The following is a 21,343-nucleotide window of genomic DNA, read 5'->3' on the forward strand; positions in this document are numbered from 1 at the left end:
TATTTGCGTCAAACATACGCCATTGTGATAGTGCGTACGCGCCGTTGCAGATCGATTGTCGAAATCCGCGATTTGTGCACTGATTTTTGTAGTGGTCCCAATGATTTCGCTAATGGTCCTGAGAATTTGAAAGTTATTTTATTAGCATCAGAATTAAAATTTGAGTGTTTTTCCTTCATTGTATGCTCTCTGATGGAGTCAATGTGATTGTCAGAAATGAATTGAATCGTTAATATTTGACGAGTAGGTACATAGAAGCACAGTCTAAAATATCCGCATCATATATTTGATGATATAACTACGTATATTTAACATATCCACAAGCTTTGTTATTTACATTGTACCTACGTACCTAAAGTTTGTATTTACGATAGTTAGCAGCAAGTTAAGTAGACTTGCTGCACCTCAAGTCTTAATAAAATTAGGTAGTATGGATGAGTCAACGGAATTGAACGGACTACTAAAGGTTAACCATTTACCAAAACTTGAAAGGTTAAGAAATTGAAAGCATGACAACGTAAATTGTATAAAAAATCTTTTTAAATATTCTTTATTTAAAATATTCGTTCCATCACCGGCCAGTCGCAACTCCGCGGTAGGTAAGCAAGCACTGGGCATATTCATGAGGTTCGAGTGGCCGTGTTGACGAACAAAATGCTATCACTAATGCATTGTGTTTCTGAACTGAAGCATTCCTTTCGTCAGTGTTGGCACCACTGTCCACAAGTTCAGGGCTTCCAACTGATTCCATATTCATATATTCCACATTTCATAAAGCGAACTAAGCTGCATTCGATCTTGAGTTAGGTGTTGATGAGTATTTTTCTAAAATTCAACATAAAAGACAACCTGTAACGAAAAAGACAAATCTATAATTTTGGTCAACGAGCTTTGATATTTATACAGAGGGCACGTGTGTTTAATTATCATCTTTCCAGTGCAGTATTGCGTTATCTGACTTTTCTACTATTCTGACTATTCTTACAGAAAAATATCTTCAAAGGTCTTCTTTTGCGTAAATCATTTCACACACACAAAAACAAAGGTAACAAGCATTGGTATTGTGGGTCTCACATTGAGTGAGACAGAGTGATACTAATGAACAGTAAAGAGCCTGACGAGACGTACTTATGTTGAGCTTTTTGTAACGTTTTTGATTTTTAGATCTTATAACTATACAATAGAGCTTTATATGTGATTGTCAATGATCTTACGTTTGTTATTGTAAATGATCTTTGAAAGAAACAACCCACAGGAACGAGCCTCGACCCTGGGAACATCCTAAACATTTATTTTGATTACCACGCGCTCCGAAGCGCAATAACACCGTTGTTTATTTATTTATTATCCCTCAAATCTGAAACAAAACACATTTGACAAAGCAGTCGTTACAATCACAACATACGAGCGCGCGCCGACCAGTGGGGCGCCAATTATTGCTGTTGGTAACCCCATCTTTACGTTGGCAACACTGTCCATCATGGCGTCCAAGCGGCGGCGTGACACGCGACCGCTATTTTTTAACGATGTTGTTATTTTAAAGATTTGTACGTATTTGTCAGCATTTAATAAAGTTTACTCAACTGTTTTGTAACTGTAATCTTTAACTTTAATTGAATAATTTTCTCAATAACCTAATTATAATCTACCGATCCTATTCTTCTAATTATATCGATCCTATTTTTTTCTACCGTCATTACAATATATCTTCTCATATAAATCTCAAATATTTCTTTGTGGCAGAGATGCTTTAGAGACATATCTCTATGAGATCCTCGAGAGATATGTGTGTTTATAAAAGACTATGGTCTTTTATAAACACACATATCTCTCGAGGGACCACAGCTATACAAGCGGGCGAACTATTTCCTAACAAGTCAAATCACGCCAAATGGTAACACATGTCAACAGACTTTTTGAAAAAAATCCGGTCAATATTTCAAGGAAGATTTATTGGCAACTAGGTAACCATAGGTAACCATTGGTAACCAAAGGCGGCTAGCCAAAGGGTGTTAGCATCTGTGCTCGATCAATTACCAGCATTGTTACCACAGCTTTCTTGTCGTCGCACCATATTGAGATGTTGGCTTACACAGGATGTTACTTTTGTTGTATACAAAAATAACAACAGTTTATTTAGATTTTCGATTGGTTGTCAATCCGAACCTTCATATTTAACTTGTAAATTCGTGATTAAGTATGTAAGCATAATATTTTCATATTTATTTAAGCTAGAAAGCCTTATGAAAAGTGAATCTATAAATTAGTGGTTCAAGACCAATTAATATTTTGATGAGAACAATCGCTAAAAGAAAAAGTAAAGTTAAGTTTGATTTTAACGAAGTAGAAGCTATAGGTACTTTAAAAAATTAAAAAGCATTTTTACATTAGTGAAATCATAAGGTTTTTAATTTACATAACTTCTTACAAGGAAAATAGTAAATATTAACTTTTAATAGCTATAACTTGTCCCATTGCAAATAATAATAAATAATAATATTTCATTATTAAGCTTATTATACAGAACATGCCATATAAAGGTAGCTTCATAACAAACAACTACCACAGCCGTTATATTTTCAACTCTAACGTTCTACATACAAATTTAAAATTAGATCATCATTCAATTGGACAGGTGCGCGACAACCTCCCACTGGTTGCCGACAATGGACCATCGACAATAATAGAGCATTGACGACGCGTGTCGCAAAAGTTACGAGTTAATTAAATCCGATACATCTCGGAATGCGTAGGTAGTCTATGCTTAGACGTATTTTGTCTATGCTCTCCTGAGACAGATTTGGGGCTTGATTTCTGGGAAAGTTTTGGTTTCTCGTGTGAAATTTTGAGTGTAAGCCTTCTGATTTGAATTCACCGTGGTGTAAACATATTGCCCTGGATTCAGTAAAGATAATTCTTTTGTGTAGCCTGTCATCTTCAAAATTGGCCGATAAAACTTTCTATAGCAACTAAATAATATCATTGTTAGAAAAGTAGCTTATGCATATTATATTGGTCTCAGACGAATGAAATGAAAAAGCCTTCTTTCTCTCGTCGCTCGCATAATACGCTAGCTAGACATAGTAGGTATGCGTATAGTTTTTCGTTCTAATGCTTTATAGGCTCAAAAGGTTTAATTATTACAAATAATTACGTATTTACATTATTTTCACTCTTGATAGATATTTAACCTATCTATTTCTAAAATAAGAGGGTCAACAACAAACTTTTGTAACTACATATGTGCTAGTAAACGCTACTTGTTTCAATCAGATTAGATAGAGATATCTAATTTGCGTGGAAAGCTTGACATATTAGGTTATCATGTAAATATGTTTGATTGGATTTAGTATATGCACCATAAACTATTAACTATCAGCCATTGATTAGATCTAATCAATGCTTGTCAGATCATACCCAGAGCCCAGAATATTGTAGTTTTAGATGTTTACACAAGTAGTCTGATGTTACAATAACAATAACAACGAAAGTCCTAACAGGAATCACGGTGGACAAAACAAACAATTCCGCAAACTTTCTAATCCTCTTATTATTGAACTTCAATAACAGTAGGTTCGGACAGACGGACAATCAGACAAACCCAAAGCGGATAGCGAGGACCCCCCGTGGCCAAATCGGATCACTTGGAAGGATTCGCGAAAAAACGCGGCAAAAAGTGACAGATCGACAGATGCTAAATAGAAAAAAAAACGTCATTATCGAGTTTAGCGGGGGTCAAATTGTTTTGCGATTTGAAATCAGAAGGGGTGTGGTAGGTAATTTTGACGATTGTCTTGCGGATTTATTTCGAGTGAGGGTGCTTTGTTGTTAAGCAATCGTTCAGTCGTTAGTCGGTTGATGATCAAACAATTAAGACTTGGTTTGGTTTTGTAAGTCTAAAGGCAAAATTTTATATCCGAGTATATATTAACGGCTGTTTACTTACGACGAGTCTTTTCGTAACTTGGTTGCTATGTGTGTTAAAATAACTATTGGATAATACACGTGTTTCCTTAGTTGGAGTTAAGACGTAATTTTTTTGTAAGAGTAGTAGAGATTTTGATTTATTTTCCTATTATATGCAATCTAATGTGGTACTTACTCAGACTTAAACAAAAAAAAAATACTTTCTTCGTATTGCTGGCTGCAAATGTTAACTGTCAATTCAAAAACTTTATTGAAATAATGGCGACAAAAGAAACAAAGTAGGGCGTGCGCAGCAGTGCCTACAGAGATTTATGTAACAAACACATCAGCTGCTACCAGTAAAAGGAAATACTGAACAATACGTACTAATAGCTTTCCAATAGCGCCTTTCAGTCATAATGTTGGCACGTACTTTCCTCCACACCTGACATTTGCAAAAGTGAAAAAAAATGTAAAATAAAAATACTGGCACTCAACAAACCAGGTGCGTTTAACACGATCTTTTCGGTCTTCTCTTTGGTTTGGAATTTAGAATACAATGTAGTATATTTCCCCAGCCAGAATTGAATCGATGGGTCAATTAGGTACTTATGAGATTAAAAATAGAATTATGAAACAGTTGGGTATACTTGTAATAGTAACGGCACAGAGTTTAAAATAAACTACAAAGGATATTTAATATAAAATAGCCCTTTAGTGCTTACGCCTAAAAAACTAACTATGAAACGAATTATTTTGAATACAATTTTACACTCTATTCCATACTACCGAAGGTGGTAAAAATCTCTCTCAATCCAAACAATATTTGTAAGTCCCATTGTGGATTCAAAATGATTGCTCAATTGCGCGTGAAAAGACCTCAATTAAATTAAAATAATATTTTACATTGTTTACCAAACCCTCGTGGAACGCTCGCATTTTTGAATAAAGAACATTTTCCGAGAGCCCTTGATATCACAATGGCGGCGGAAAAGTAAAACCGGAACCATAGACTCGGTACGTGAGGGCCTCGGCTTCCGCTCTTATGCGTTCGCGTTGGAGTGCCAATCCAAGATGGCGACAATATTAATCAATATTTCAACAACATCGGCTGGGTTTCGAGAGCAGTGCTTAAGATGAGACAACTCGTCTTTGAGCTTACTTGCTTTATTCAGAATTGATTGATACTCTGTACTTTTCATTTTTTTGTTAATACTTTCTTGTCAGTCGCAACATTTGAGGATATCATAGCCTAAAATAAGTAAGCTAAATATTTTAATGTTAATTTTACGTTAAATTTTTCGTCTAATGTTTTGAATCGTTCTAGTAAATATTGTACGTAACTACTGCTGTTTAGACACCTATCACATTCGTATTTGAATGTGTCAAATTCGTTAACATTTGAATATCATACTAGGGCTTATCTGCAGACCTCATTTGAAGTGGGCAGATCATAATGATTAGAACCACAAAAATACTTTTTAACGACGGCAAATCTCATATTTCTCTGCTAATCTTAACCAACGTCAACTCCATTATCAAAAATCACCAACAAACAAATAAATCAAAATGCATCCAACCGAATGACATGTAAAAGTCCCTGATTGTTCTAAAGAGTGCAATCTAAATGCACAAGAACAATAAAGAGCAGTTGATTTAACTTGAATGGTGTGAGGTTGCAGAGGGCGCCACTGGGTGTGTGAGCGGCCGGGGTTCGCGACGGGTGCCGCGTTTGCACCCAGCCTTAGCCACGGGAGTCTGCGTTTCATTTCACGCAAATATTTTAAATAATATTTATGGGGTTAGGTTCAACATTTTTGTTAGTTGCCCATTGAGGTTGCAAAAACTTAAATATTTACGAAAACGAGAACTTCTGGTCTTCAGAGACACGCGAAACATACTTTTTTAAATCAAGATAAAATCCGCAAATGTTTTCGCCGAATTTAAATGCCGTCTCTGTGTCGTTAGGTGAACTTATAACGACAGATTTTAATGATGTACTGAGCATATATGAAAAGAAATAGCCGCTAAGGCAGGAAGGATAAGGAGGAAAAACAGTAGATACAAGCAGATCCAATGACTCAATTAAATAGTGGTAGATTTAAATCCTGCTTCCCATAACATCAAAATCAGGAGTTATTAAAGCCAAAACCTTGGTTACTTCTTTGACTAAACTTCGCAAAATTTCGAAATAATGGATTCTAATCCTCGAGCAACAACTAACGTCGATTGTCTTCTTTTTCTTCCGTGCCTTATCCCTTGGCACCAGGACGGTCTGTCCTGGGTTATCATCCACGTCGCTGGCGTTCGTTCTCAGCTCCAGTTTGGTTTAGGAATAGCCAAGGCTCTTTTGGCGCCATGTTATTCCCTCTTCTCATTAGGTGACCAAATTAATCAACCGTTCTTAGCTTGTTGTTAAGACCGTCCCTCTGTTATCGAAAGGTGTCAGGTTCGAATCCTACTCGTGCCACATGAGTTTGTATACCAATCTGACTCATGTATAGTAGTTTTCATAGAACACCACAGGCTTCCGGTGAAGGAAAACACCAGTGTTAGCAATAACACACTCGGTAAGAAAGAAAGCTTGTCCGCGTCTATCTGTTTCTAATCTTAATTCTTTAAAACCAAGCAAGAGATTTTGAAACCACATTTATCTAGACGATTTATTTCCGAAGGGTTATGGACTTCCGAAGCCGAGCCGGGTCGTTAGGTACCTATATAATGTACGTGTGAAGTCGGGGCGTGTCGGTAGTACGTGTTAAAACAGTCACGTCACGGAGCTGCGGCGAGCGTGCGAGCTGAGCGTGTTTTAATACGATTGGGCTAATCGATCGACACGTTAACCATGGTTTTGCAGATTTAAGGATATTCGGGAAAAAAAAGTTTTTTTCTACTTCTTAGTGAAGAAATAGACGGGATAGTTGCAGTTTAATGTTTGGTTTGTTTGTATGTTTTTAATGTACGTACATATTTTTTTTAATAAAAACAATCGAATTACAATATGATCGTAATCGGATCGGGCCGCGTGGGTACTAAAAGGCTTTATATAAAACCATGAAAACAAAAAACTGTCCTGTGCTTGTATGTACTTTTTTTTTCTTTTTGATGATTTATGGCGCTTCCTATTGTAGTATATTGTTCTCTTGATTTTGGGCTGGAAAACCTCCATAGACTATTCATAAATACCCATTATAGCATAGGAGATGTCCCAATTTCCCACGAGCCCATGGTGCGTCCAGGTCGTGGCGGGTGTTGCCTCGCTGCAGACAAATATTTAACAACCCCGGCGCCAGCAGCAAAACGCTGGCTTTCAGTTCTCTCCAACTTCCTTATTTTGTCCGTTTTGAAATAGCTAAATAATTGGAAATTCGTATATTTTTTTTGGTTCTCTGTTGAACCAAAAGCCGTTTGGGACTGAACATCAATCAAAACCAAAAGAAGTTTCGTAGTACCGTGATCTCATTCCTTACAAATCAGGTCGAGGAATGAGATGTAAAATATTGGAAACAATCTGCTTATCCTTTCTTGTAATGAGTTTAGCCGGTATCTCTCTTTCTCTCTCTCTCATCTTAATTGGAGTGGTCTAGGGCGGAACCACACACTACCATAATTACTTATTATCCCAAATTGTGTTCAGGCAACACATGGTAGTTTACACATGGTAGGTACCTTCGCCATAAAAAGGAACCGTGTTATGTCATGATGAAGGTTTAAATATTTAATAGGAATACATTTTTGTATTCTAACCTTTGACTGGACTGAGATTCGGTTAATTATTCTGAAAATCCAGTCTGTATGGCGGATTTGTTTGTCGTCTATCTGTGAACACAACAATACAAAAGTGTTGACTAACACACAATAACAGTAAATCAAGAAGGTCATTGTCATCTAAGCACCAGAACATAAATACAATATACCCACGTCCAAAATCACATTTATAACAATCCCACATAGCTTTTAACTAACGAGACTCATTAAACTGGAAACAAAATGGCGAAACAGAACAGAGTAAAAACTGCGGAAAAACTCCGCTGTTGCAGTACATGCCGGTAAATAAATAAATAAATATCGCGCGTGTTTTCCGGCTGATTGGAGCAATTACTGAGGAAGTCGGTAGGGTTGTCCCAAAGCGGTCCAGAGCGAGAATAACTATTCTTTTCTACCTCTTAGAGCAGTAATAAAATTATTTAAGAACATATTTATTTATGTTTGCTATGAATAACGATTATGTTATTTGGGAAGTCCATTCTAATCCTATAAACCATTTTGGAAGTCATTAAATCGGCTCTACTATGCTTCGACCTCGACCTCGGTGGCGCAGTGGTAAGGTTCTTGCCACTGAAACGAGAGGTCCCGGGTCCCGGTTCGATCCCCGGTCGGGTCATGATGGAAAATGATCTTTTTCTGATTGATCCGGGCCTTGGATGTTTATCTATATATGTATATGTTATAAAATATAGTATCGTTGAGTTAGTATCCCATAACACAAGTCTCGAACTTACTTTGGGGCTAGCTCAATCTGTGTGATTTGTCCTAATATATTTATATTTATTTATTATGGACTGTTTATTTATGTACGTTATGGCTACATATGGTGATATATCACTCAAAAAGTTTGCAAAGGCACCTTGAAAACTATTATTTTCGCTATATAACGAACAAGGTCGAGTTATTCAAAATTAACCACGGTATATTATGGTACAAAAATTATAATTTCTTTGCTCTGGCAGCCCTAGCAACCAAACAACAACGACTATGGTTGAACGCTTACGTACGCGTTGTCAAAATCCAACACTGTTTTTGAATAATGTTTATTCTGTTGTTGTAAAATAAAATACTAATTTCGGGAATTTCCATTTAAGCGACTCAGTATGTTACCTAGACTTATTGGATAATTAAATCCTATTTTTCTATTTGGTATTTTTCTATAAATTATTTAAAATTTATAAATAAATAAATTTGATCTTCCTCGTCTTCATTTCTTTCTCTAATATTAGTTGATGCTAAAACTTCTTCTCAGAGGACCACATGTAGAAACTTTTTGAGACGACAAAACCTGAACTCGCTTGACCATTACGAGCACATACGGAAAAAACGTCAAATCTTTCGTTTAGCTGACACGAGAAAGAGAAACGCGTATAGAAATACAAGAGAAGAAAAGGGACAGAGTGTTAATATATGTATTTCATCCCTAAACACCTAAACGTATGCCAGGTTTTACAATGCTTATACCTGAGAAGTTGTAGTCCCAATAGCGGTGCCTGACATAGCCCAGAAATGTATTTTTATTTTATTATTTCTTATTAACTTTGTGGATACAATAAAGTATTGAACCTAATCAGCACAGAAACCCTATGGCAGTGGCGCTAAGTGATTGAGGGAAGCCTCGCAAACAGACACACAGACAAACACTGTGAAGCCACGTTGGAAACAATCAAGTCCTGATAAACATTGCCACCCTTAAACAAAACATTGGGTTATTATGATTATTATTAGAAAGTATAAATTGAAGTCGCCAAATTTAGGATTTTAGGATTTTCAATCAGTCGGTCGGAGGGCCCCAAGTCTTGAAATTCTAGGAACACATTCTTTTAATAAACATTCCAAACAATTGCGGGTGTTGGAATTAGATTTTGCGAATGTCAAAGAAGCTTGACATTCGAAGTAATGATATATAGCGATTTAATTAAAATCTTCGTGTGAAAATCTAAAAATTTCGTGACCCCGGTTTGCCTGATCATATTTGCCATTATATTATGCCTCTTGTCTCTTGATTGCTTCATATACAAATGTAGGTAGTCCTGATGGTCCTAATCTAGACGGTAACCACACTCCTTACCGCTGCTTGGAGGTTCTATCCTGACTAAAGGAATGTTACATTATGCCGACTATACACTATCGGTAAAGAGTTCGTCAAATATTGCGGTTTTGACGTGCATTACCAGGTTTCTCTTGAGGTAATTAAAAGCTCTAATACAAACTGCGCAATGTTAATTCGCGTCGGTATCTCTCTTGATATAAATTCGGAATGAATACTTCACATAGAAACTTCGTCAGCTTTGTCGTTTACAATATCTATCTTCTATGTAGCTATATAAAAGAACAAGCGTTTTTTACTAATCAACGCCCAGCCATAAACTATAGAAGCTATAAACGCCAAATTTGGGCAGTAGCTTTAGGTTTTTACGTAGCAAGTGTTCAGATAAGAAATTGTCAAAATTAAAGGGGTAAATTGGCGATAAAGTTTATATGAGAAATAACGAAAATCTTTACCTACTTGAAACTACCTACTTTGATCTACTTGAAACTTGGCACAAATGCTATGCAACAAAAATAAAGAAACCCGTGTTTCAGGATTTCTTAAAATTTGACTTTTTGGGTAGTTAAATGAGGATGAAAAAAAATAATGAATAATCCCATTCAAAATTTCGTCAATTCTAAAGATATGAGTAGACAGCTCAGCGGTAAAAACCATTGAATTCACGATATTACTGTTGATGGTTCGAATCCTGAACTACAATTATTTTGAATTAAATCTTATTATCTATAGGGTGATTTCTGTGAAAGTTTTATTAGGGTTTTGTCCGAGCGAAGCAAGGACGGGTTGCTAGTTGTTGAATATTTTGCTAGGTAGTCTACTCCATACCTGCGCCAGTCTGCAATGGCGGGGCGTGCCGTGTGGGCGGAGCAGAGATGGCAATGTTTGTTTTGTGGAGAAACGTGCCAGTTATGTGGTTGTGAAAATAGGAGAGTTCAATGAACTACATAGTTTAGTCAAAGAATTAATATGTTGGGTTGGATTTCATTGGCTTTTCTTTTTTGGTGATACATCGAGATTTTATCAGAAAAAGTATCAATGGGTGTTAGTGACAGAGCTAAATTTAAGAAGTTAACGTAAGAAGAATTAGTACTAACCTTGGGTGTTAGGTCACAATTATAATACAATATGTATAGAGTTCAATACATAAGTATATATGTTTGCATATTGTCATAGACAACATGATTAATAATTTTCTTTTTATAAGAAGAGAACCTTGTTTATGAATACTTGTTATTTGTCAATGTCAAATCATAGTTTTTTTTTTTGTTTATTCCCTCGTTTTATTGAGGAGGCAAAGGGTACTAGCCCATACAGCCAAGTCTTTTGTATTGATCAAATCATAGATTTGACATTAGATTGTTGCGCTTATTTTTTTTTCTCCAATTAATTAATTAATTGAAGAAAGCTTTCACTAGGCACAGAGGTATATCCTACATACCTTTTAAATTTCATCAAAATCGGACCAACGGTTCGAAACTACAATCGCGTTACAAACATACCTACAGAAAATGTATTTTGCCTTGAATGAATGTTAGACCTCGCTCGGTCTATAATAAGTGCAATGATATTCATAATTAATGAAATTAATTCGTGTATAAGGTAAATAAAATGAATAATATTCAGTATTTTTTAAAACTGTAAATTGAGGTGATTATGAAGTTTTGAATTTAAAATAGGTATACCTACTTAAATAAAACGAACAAGAAAACTGTGATATACATTATAATTTATCATAATATGAATACAGCAATATATTACATTACGTTATATGTCTATACAACAGACACGAAATTTAATAAGTTTGTCATTTATATTACTTCATTGTAATAAATCCGTAAAACATACAATTGACGATCATTAAACGCGTTATTACTATCGGACTGTAACAAAACATCACGAACCAATTTGTCAAGTAACATCATACAATTTATTACATTATATTAACCCTACAACATCTGCCGCTGTTTAAAAACCCAATTATTAATTGCCGAGACCCAAAACCAACCATTAGAGCTGCTAAATAAACGCCTAAACAACGCGTGAAAAATCATAAAAAAAAAACTGTTTACAGTCCATGACAGATCGTGTTCAAATTTTTAACCCTTTCCGAACCCTATACGTGATTCAAAGTGTAAAAGTCAACGCATTTTTAACGACAACGAAAAAAGATCCATATAAACTTAAGAATACAGTGCACTTCATCTGCTGAAGCAAAACTGGTTAAGTCCCCACATATGGAAGGTGGGGTCTCGCATGGGGCGTTCCCAACGGGCGGGGCTTTCGCGCGTTTTATCGCAGACTTGTTTAGTCAGGAGTCGGCGGCTCGCGATGCCGCACCAATATGACTCCTCCGCACAGCTTCGCCATCCGCGACTTACTGCCGGAGGCTTCGTCTCGATCACCTTCCCCGTCAGACACAGAACTAGACGTCACCGGAACTGAAACTCCACCACCTGGATCGAGCAATGATGAGAAGAAAAAGAACGAAAAACCAGCTTATAGTTACAACGCGTTAATAATGATGGCGATCCGTAGCAGTCCCGAAAAACGATTGACTCTAAATGGAATTTATGAGTATATAATGAAGAATTTCCCCTATTATAAGGAAAATAAACAGGGCTGGCAGAATTCGATACGACACAACCTGAGTTTGAACAAATGTTTCGTCAAAGTTCCGCGGCATTATGATGATCCGGGAAAAGGGAATTATTGGATGTTGGATCCGTCGTCAGATGACGTTTTTATTGGTGGGACTACAGGAAAGTTGAGGAGAAGATCAACAGCTGCGTCGAGATCGCGCTTGGCTGCGTTTAAACGCGGCGCGATTCTTCATCCGATGTTCGGGAACCCTTACGCCTCATTAGTTGGATTGTATCCTCCTCTATTATCAGTATATGGAAGGTATGCGTTGCCTAGTCCACTACTGAGGCTCCCGCCGCCGCCTCCGAGTCCATATCATCAATTATACAGAAGGATACATGGACTAACGCCGTCGGTAAGTCCGCCGGCTGAGGACTCTCATATGGTCAAACACAGTTGATCAAATCAATTCGTGGTCTTTCTTACCTAGGTACATGAATTACCTTCACGAAGACCGGACTGTGAATAAGCTGTGATAGGTGGAGTGTAATGGTAGTGGTTGTATAAAGTGTAACGCTATTTATTGTCGCATTAAGAGTATTTAACGAATTAATTTAAGTAATATATAAGTTATATTGGGAATTAAAGATGTTTACAAGCTGAATGCTTGATGATAATTTATCTGTGACTTTTATTTGCATTTATATTTGTATCAGTGAGTCTAGTTAGGCTATGATTTCTGGTAAATATATGGTTTGAGAATCCAAAATGCCGCAGGCTATGCCAAGTGGGGAAGAAAAAGTAGGATTGCAGACTCTCAGACTCCGACGGCTCATGGCTTAGGATGAATAGCCACATTATAATATTAGTTGTACCGATTTATACTTTATTTCATATATTATTAATCTTACAAGAATTATAAAGCCTTTTACTTTATAACATTTGACTTGGTTTCTCTATATATAATCGACTTTCCTCTGTTTTAACTCCCGCTATAATGTTTGCTTGTAGGATTTATCTATACATGAGTACTTCTAGCAAATGATAAGGTGTGCGATCACTATCAACTATCACTCTTCGTCTTGTCATTCCTTATCTGAAATCCTTAAGGTTTTATTGGGTACTTAATAGGAAATTTCTTGAGGAAAGTTTACCTATTTAAACTTTAACCTCCGTGGGCCTTGTGAAGCCGGACCACGTTGCTACTTGCCTGTATAGACAGGTCAACTCTTCATTGCGTCAGACATATAAAACAAATGCACATGTTGTAGGATTATAGTCTAAATTGTCATTAACAAGTTTTTTCACCCGCAAACACATGTTTTAAATAAATAAATATATTAGGACGAATCACACAGATTGAGCTAGCCCCAAAGTAAGTTTGAGACTTGTGTTATGGGATACTATCTCAACGATACTATATTTTATAACAAATACATATATAGATAAATCCAAGACCCGGACCAATCAGAAAAAGATCATTTTCCATCATGACCCGACCGGGGATCGAACCCGGGACCTCTCGGTTCAGTGGCAAGAACTTTACCACTGCGCCACCGAGGGCGTCATTTGATGTGATATTAAGTAGTTGGAATTTTCACTGTAGTGTTAAAGCAACCATCCCTGGACTCCACTCACACAGACAAGGAATCAACCAGCAACAGCAAACTGACAAATTATATGCAGCCAAACGAAGTCTCCGTCAATTATACAGCAGATGGCGCTAGGAGTAAGTTCATTTTGCCGTGTTTTTGTGGTACCGTGTTTTAGTCTTAGGAATTAATATCAAAAACGTACTTATTTCTGTAATTCCTAGGTCTGTGTATTATAAACTTCTTAGACTGCTTTAGGTCGCCCAGTGTTTTCTCATTTCATTCCATCAAGGAAGGAATTGTCGTAAAAGTTATCTAGGAAAATCTGAAACGGCATTGAAGCCCAACTGTTGAACTAACCGTTATCACAATAACCTCTAATGTGTAATGTTAATTCATTAACATAGGGACCTTGATTTAATTTACATCATTTCTTTTGAATTAATAATTGTTTTCAAATGCAATAAACAAAATAATACCAGAGGGAACAAAAAAATTATTATGGCATTTCATTTTGTATTTCAGTGACTAAGTGAAGTTGTTATTTTGTTCTTCAAAAGGGTTTGATTTTTTGTATGATTAAAAAAAAAAAATTGAGCCACTTTTTTTACATAGCACATATAGATAAACTATAACTACTGGTAATATTACAATTTTACAAATTTTTACTTTTTTGTTAGTGCTGCGTTTTTTATTAAGAGTTTTTTCTCCTTGTTTTACGCGGACTCCAGGGCTTCGGGCGGGGAGAATAGTGCAAGGAGTATGGCTATATTCTCCTTGGCTTTGGAGCGTATTGAATGAGCCGAGAATGAAACCAACACGCGAGGACGAGGGAGAGAGACAATTGCAGTTAGTTTTATTACACGTAGAGATTACAATACCACAATGAATTGCAATCACTTCTCAGTGTCAACAGCCATTAAGAGGCGAAATTATCGTCGCTGGTGATTGTAAATATCGCTTATTTCTCCCGCCAGCGTCCAAACATTAGCGTTTACGATGTGTGTATGTTGATACGTGACGACCTCGTAAACTGACAGAATTAGACCTTCATAAATAAATCAGATGTGCCATGTACTTAATGCTAGTTCTGTAGTTACAATAGTAGACTCAATAGGAGATAGATTTGGAGTTCATTGCGAATAATGTCACCTACGAAGTTATAGGTATGTTCGAGTATTGCTATAAGTTACAATATAGTCGTTTGTTTAAGGGAAATTTTTTTTAACCTTTTGATGACTGCTGTAAGGTCACCCCCCCTATTTTTCCACCATTCTCGAACCTAAGTAAGAGAAAACGAACCATAGAAATAGTGTAAGGATTTGAGTATAAAGTCCTTAGACTTAGCTATTAAAATGACGTTATTTATTAACATACTGATTGTTGAAGATTTTTTACAAATTCGGCCACATAGTATCCAGTTTGATATTGTCAAGGAGGGTGCACCAATGATCTGATAAATAAAGATATCAAAAGCAGTCAGAAGAACAGAAGCAAAAGTAAAATAGCGGACCCTTGGCTCTGAACCTGTGATGCTTTATATCTGTGGAAGCGGGATCGTGCTCAGAAAATGATACGTATTTGTTAAATGTGTTTTCTAAAGTAGCAGCTCCCACTCTTAAAATAAACGTTCATTTATTTCTTTCACTGAAAACACAAATCGAGCCAAAACTGTTAGAACAGCCAACCACAACACATCACTGTACCATGTCACCTTCCTCCATAATCCCACAATCCCTCATCCGACACAAAACATCTTGCTTCTAGAAATATTGTGAAAAGCTGCACTCGACCCACCTCCCAATAAATCAATTGACAGGTCCGTTCCCGCGCTTTTTCTTAACCACAGACAATTAGCCCGAGACACAAGCATAAACAAGAGAGCGTCTAATCCGCGGATTAGCGTGAGGCGACACAAGCGGAGCGCACCAGGAATTTCTTGTAAAATAATTGTAAATCTACGTCAAAACCCAACGACAGATACATATGTTAGGACTAAAGGCAGATTAACCCGTTTTATGTGGCGCGTTCGGTTCCGATACTGACGACTTCCCGCCAAAACTCGCCTAATCTCACTTTAAATATGGTTACATCGTGCACTTCGACTTCGGGAAACTCTAAATATGGATTAGACAGTTTGTTTTTGTTGATTTTAAATTACGTTACTACAAACATATGTATTGCAGTCGTAATTAGCGCTACAGTCTTTGTGTCTACAATATAGGAAGTAAATTTGAACGAAGAATCTTTAGTTTAGTAGTAAGTTAGTTTACTTTAGTTTAGTAGTGTAGTTTAGTAGTAAATTTCGACCATAGACGATGCACGATGATTATGAAAACTTTGTATTTCATGTGCGGATGTTTCGAAAATATTATCGTGACAAACCTTCACCGAGAAGAGATTTTAAAATTGGAACTTTCTCGCTATTGTCGATAGCTAATCTTCTTTTTTTTTTAGAAAAGGATTATTGAGCATCGGACAGTGGTAGAAAGGGCACAATTGGAAATATTTATAGTTTGTCGCATTGTATGTTTGTCCACATTGAGTTTATTCAATTTCGCATGTTTATTTGCACACATTGCCTTGAATGCGTCCACCCTTTGAACGGATGTTTTTCTTGGACACAAAATGGGATTTACTTGTGATTATAGAATTTTGAATGAAATTATCATAATTATGGCGATGGTATTCCATTCATGATTTCAATTGTGCCTAGTTACATTTATGGAGAATATTTGTATTTATCACAATAGAAATTTTTGCAAAGGTTTGCAATGACATTTTATTGTTAACAATATTTTTGAGGACATTCCCAAGGAGAATCAACGTAGCTTTAAACGTTTATTCTTGGCTTGACTTCGCGGCGTTACAGCCCCGAATTAAATACACGATAAGATGAATCATGTGATACAAGTGCCGTTGAAATCCTTGTTTCTCAAACAAAACAAACCATCTTAAAACAACTATAAAATACCTGGATTGAGTTATCCGTTTCCCTCAACACATTACCAAAGATATTCCATGAAATCGCAAACCAATGTTCCGATACGAACCAGCGCAGCTCAGCGGTTACTTCAAACGATATCAGATCAAAGCACCGCCACCTTGTATTCTTGTTCTCTATGGTTTATCTAACGGGCTTCCATCGACAACTGCGGTAATTAGGCCTCAATAAGCCTATTTTTATCTGATCTCGCTGATATGATATTGAATGTCCCGACTTTTGGTTGGTTTCTTTTTGTCCTGGCCGTTGATCCTTTTAATTTGTTTGCTTTTTTCTTTCCTTTTAATTTATTTACCAAGTTACATACTTTCTAAAACAATTTTGTAGGTGACTTGGGTATTTCGATGAGCTGTGTTATAACCAGAGTGATACGAATACTTGAGTTGGTAACTTGTATTTTTGGATTCCCTTATAGGCAATCGAGAAGGAAGAAAACGTGTCTTATCCACACGGACAGATCACACAGATTGAGCTAGCCCCAAAGTAAGTTCGAGACTTGTGTTATGGGATACTAACCCAACGATACTATATTTTATAACATATACATACATATATAGATAAACATCCAAGACCTGGGCCAATCAGAAAAATATCATCTTCTATCATGACCCGACCGGGGTTCGAACCCGGGTCAGGGGCAAGCACTTTACCACTGCGCCACCGAGGTCGTCATAAACAAAAATCATAGTGCTTAAAAGACGGTTATAGCACCAATAGGTTGAATATTCCACAAGTCAGCTGAACGACGCCCAATGACATCAGACCATAGAGCATAACAATTGACACAACACAGACAATCAGCGGCCGGGCAATGCGCGTTATTAGATTATATTGTGACCCTACGCGGAGGTTAACTCCGTGAATTGGTGCTCTGGCCACTGGCTGCGCTACTTGATTGGTACATTTGCTATTCGGGCTTGAGACAGTTGTCTATTCCATATTAAATACAAACGTACTACTTATTTGTATAGAAACTTCCAGTAGAACCGCGAAAGAAAAATGGAAAAAAGAGGCATTGGCGTGTACAGTCAACAACACATAACCTACACAAATTCATTGCAAACACGCCGCTATTAACGCGCCGCAGAGGTTCTTGCAGCATAATTTGATGTGCTGTAGACTGTACAAGAAAACTTTAGTTAAATTTTACAGGTTAGTTATTTTACTTGCATCACACAAACAAACAAATAAATATATATTATTAGGACAAATCACACAGATTGAGCTAGCCCCAAAGTAAGTTCGAGACTTGTGTTATGGGATACTAACTCAACGATACTATATTTTATAACAAATACATACCTATATAGATAAACATCCAAGATTGGCCCGGGGGCCAATCAGAAAAATATCATTTTCCATCATGACCCGACCGGGGATCGAAACCGGGACCTCTCGGTTCAGTGGCAAGAACTTTACCACTGCGCCACCGAGGTCGTCATCAAACAAGTGAAATGTGTTTTTTATAGGACTAGCATTTTGTTGTCATTAGAGTTATTTAGTTGAAAATAATGTTTGTTCTTCCAAGGCTATGTGCAGGCGCGGATTCAGCTCTCAAGGTTGTACGCAACAAAATTTCTTCTGGGTTGTTGTTAACATTTTTTTATTGTGATTAAAAAAAAATGCAAAATCGAGTATTTAATTAAGTAATTGAGGTCACATGCCCTCGATGGTGGATCCGCACCTGCTATGTGTACCTTGGTCGCCTCTTGCGACATCCACGGGAGTGTATGGAGTGGTCCAATACTAGGGAGGAATCAAACGCTTCACGCACAATTTTGCTCAGTGTGGCTAAATATTCCTCGCCCACATAAGAATTTATGCAAACAAGGACTGATAGATGTCAGGGGCCACCAATTGGCCCGATTGCTTGAGAATAATTTAGTACTTTATGTCAGACATTTAGAAGGTTATATATAGTATCGTAATTTTTAATTAAATTATAATGTACTCTGTGCTAGTACCATAGATTAAATCATTGACAGTTCTAAAGTGTGGTATAGATAAAAGAAAAATTATCTATAGGTACATAATTATATTTTCATTTTCATACCCAAAGGCTGCAACAAATGTATTTTGCGAGAATTTTGCCTTTGCTCTAATTTATGTTTCATAATAAAGAATTCACTTATGTTCCAATATTCCATTTGAAATTTTTAAAGACATTTCCTGCGACTTCACTTTTCGCGTTTATCCCTCTATTACAATGAACTACGCATTATAGCCTCGTTAGATTATCCTCATAATGGTGTCCACCACAACCATAACACAATTAAAATTTGTTATAACACAATAATCATTCATATCCCCCTGGTCCGGAGGGAGTAACAGATTAATTTATGTGTCTTTCCCGCATGGGCATAATTTTACTGGAATCTGGAAGAATTGTGAGGATAAACTTGCTTGGCAAAGGTTCTATAAATAACCTATGTAATTTACAATCTAAAAACAATTCAATGCATGGTGAGTGGACCTTTAAACGCACTTTTAATTTCTATAAATAACATTAAGTATTACTTTGTTCTGATTAAATTTTAATTTATGGATTTATACGTGTCAAGCACTAGTTTCTGTTTTACATTGCGTGACTCAAGTCTCAAGCTTATTAATGAAGTATTTCTGTAAAGTTACAATCCTGCATGTACTATTGGCGCGAGGTAATCGCGCATAGCATATCGTGTAGGTGGATGTGACGTTAGACCGACTATTTATAACATGCATCCATTAAATCGCAAATAAGTTCACAATGTAATACAACACCCTAAGTTTCCATACACGCTCATCCCTCAACAATAGATCAATGACGCAGGCGCAGAGTGCGGACAGAATTGGTACAAATGGCCCGGGGTTTGATTCCCAGTTTAGTAACATTGTCCTTATTATCGTAGCCGATCTATTAGTTTGATTTTATTATGCGGGATGTTTGTACGTTTGTCAATTTCACTGGATTTCGGAAACTGTGAGAGTTTTTGGGTATTCGTCTGATTTCGTATATGGTTTATTGAATCAATTTATAGATATTAAGTTTATTTGTTTGATGTCTGTCTTGTCTGTCGCGATGTGGGTCCCAATTGAATTTTACGGTTATTTGGACATATCGTTATTCTTTTTTGTTAGATACTAATTGCTTATATTATCTTTAGGAACTGTAGAGATAAAAATAGATAGCTATACGAACATTTTTATGTATAGACTACTGATGAATGCATTTATTCATGTAATCATTCATGGGACTTTCCACCAAAGGAATAAAATTACATCTACTTCATTACTTATCATCCTGTTAGCTTCTTACCAGTTAACACTTTTTTGAAAGGATTAGTGATTATTTTCATTAGCGGGAATGGAATATTCATTGTGTGATGAAGTGAGTCTGGTGATCTAGTTTAACCCAAAAAATATATAGGTAAATAACGTAAGCATATAAAATGATGACTCCAAGTTCAGTCTCCATTCCAACCGTGTTAGCCTATGTTTAACCCCGGGTCGTTAACTATATCTATTACAAATTTCGTCAAAATCGGCCCAGCGGTTTAGGCGTGAGTCCGTCACAGACAGATAGACAAACTTTCGCGTTTATAATATTATGTGGACTAGTCAAATCGTTTTGCTGCATCGTATAATTGGTTTTGAACATGTATCGTCAGGCCACCCAGCCGCTTCCTGTACCCAAACATCTTAACGACAAAATGAGCCGTGTAACAATTAGGATGATCATCCTAATTGGGCTAAAGTAGGACGCTAGTACTCACGTAACTGTACACCCGGGAGAGTGGTCTGATAAGTAGCTGGGTAAGATTAAATTATAAACTCTCTCATCGCTTGTTAACCCTGTTTCAACCCTGAATACAAATTCGTGGCTGAAACACCGCGTAGTCTTGGGTCTAGTATTCATGTCAGGTCTACTAATGGGGACAGACTTATTTAACTAGTCTAATACATTTGACGACCTCGGTGGCACAGTGGTAAACGGAACCGAGAGGTCCCAGGTTCGATCCCCGGTCGGGTCATCATGGAAAATGATCTTTTTCTGATTGGCCTGGGTCTTGGATGTTTATCTATATATGTATTTGTTATACAATGTAGCATCGTTGAGTTAGTATCCAATAACACAAGTCTCGAACTTAATTTGGTGCTAGCTCAATCTGTGTGATTTGTCCTAATATGTTTATTTATTTTATTTATAACATTCCGCAAGCCCGGCTGCAAGTATGTCTAGAAGGGATGAATATGCTAAATCTAGGCACAGATTATTTAATTTTTCCAGTACCAACTAGGTCTAGCTGAAGTTGAAAAGTTGAAACGATCGAACACCGGCTCCGTCTAGATCTAAACAACCACAAGCTTGCAAAATCTAGGTGTAAATATTAATAACTGAAATCAGTTTCACCAGCTGTTTCTGCGCAGGCGCATAATATAAATAAAGCAAAATTAAAGATG

The 21,343-nt window shown here is 36.7% G+C and overlaps 1 protein-coding gene across 1 annotated transcript; it reads left to right on the forward strand.

Annotated features, from left to right (window-relative positions):
• Positions 1–12,016: 12,016 nt before the first annotated feature.
• On the forward strand, positions 12,017–12,988 carry LOC128676577 (fork head domain transcription factor slp2-like). The gene has a single exon (XM_053756760.2). It carries the CDS (start codon positions 12,069–12,071, stop codon positions 12,765–12,767), a length of 699 nt encoding a protein of 232 aa, XP_053612735.1. The 5' UTR covers positions 12,017–12,068; the 3' UTR covers positions 12,768–12,988.
• The last annotated feature ends 8,355 nt before the right edge of the window (positions 12,989–21,343 follow it).

This window comes from Plodia interpunctella, chromosome 16 (genome assembly GCF_027563975.2).
Source record: "Plodia interpunctella isolate USDA-ARS_2022_Savannah chromosome 16, ilPloInte3.2, whole genome shotgun sequence".
NCBI classification, from domain to species: Eukaryota; Metazoa; Arthropoda; class Insecta; order Lepidoptera; family Pyralidae; genus Plodia; species Plodia interpunctella.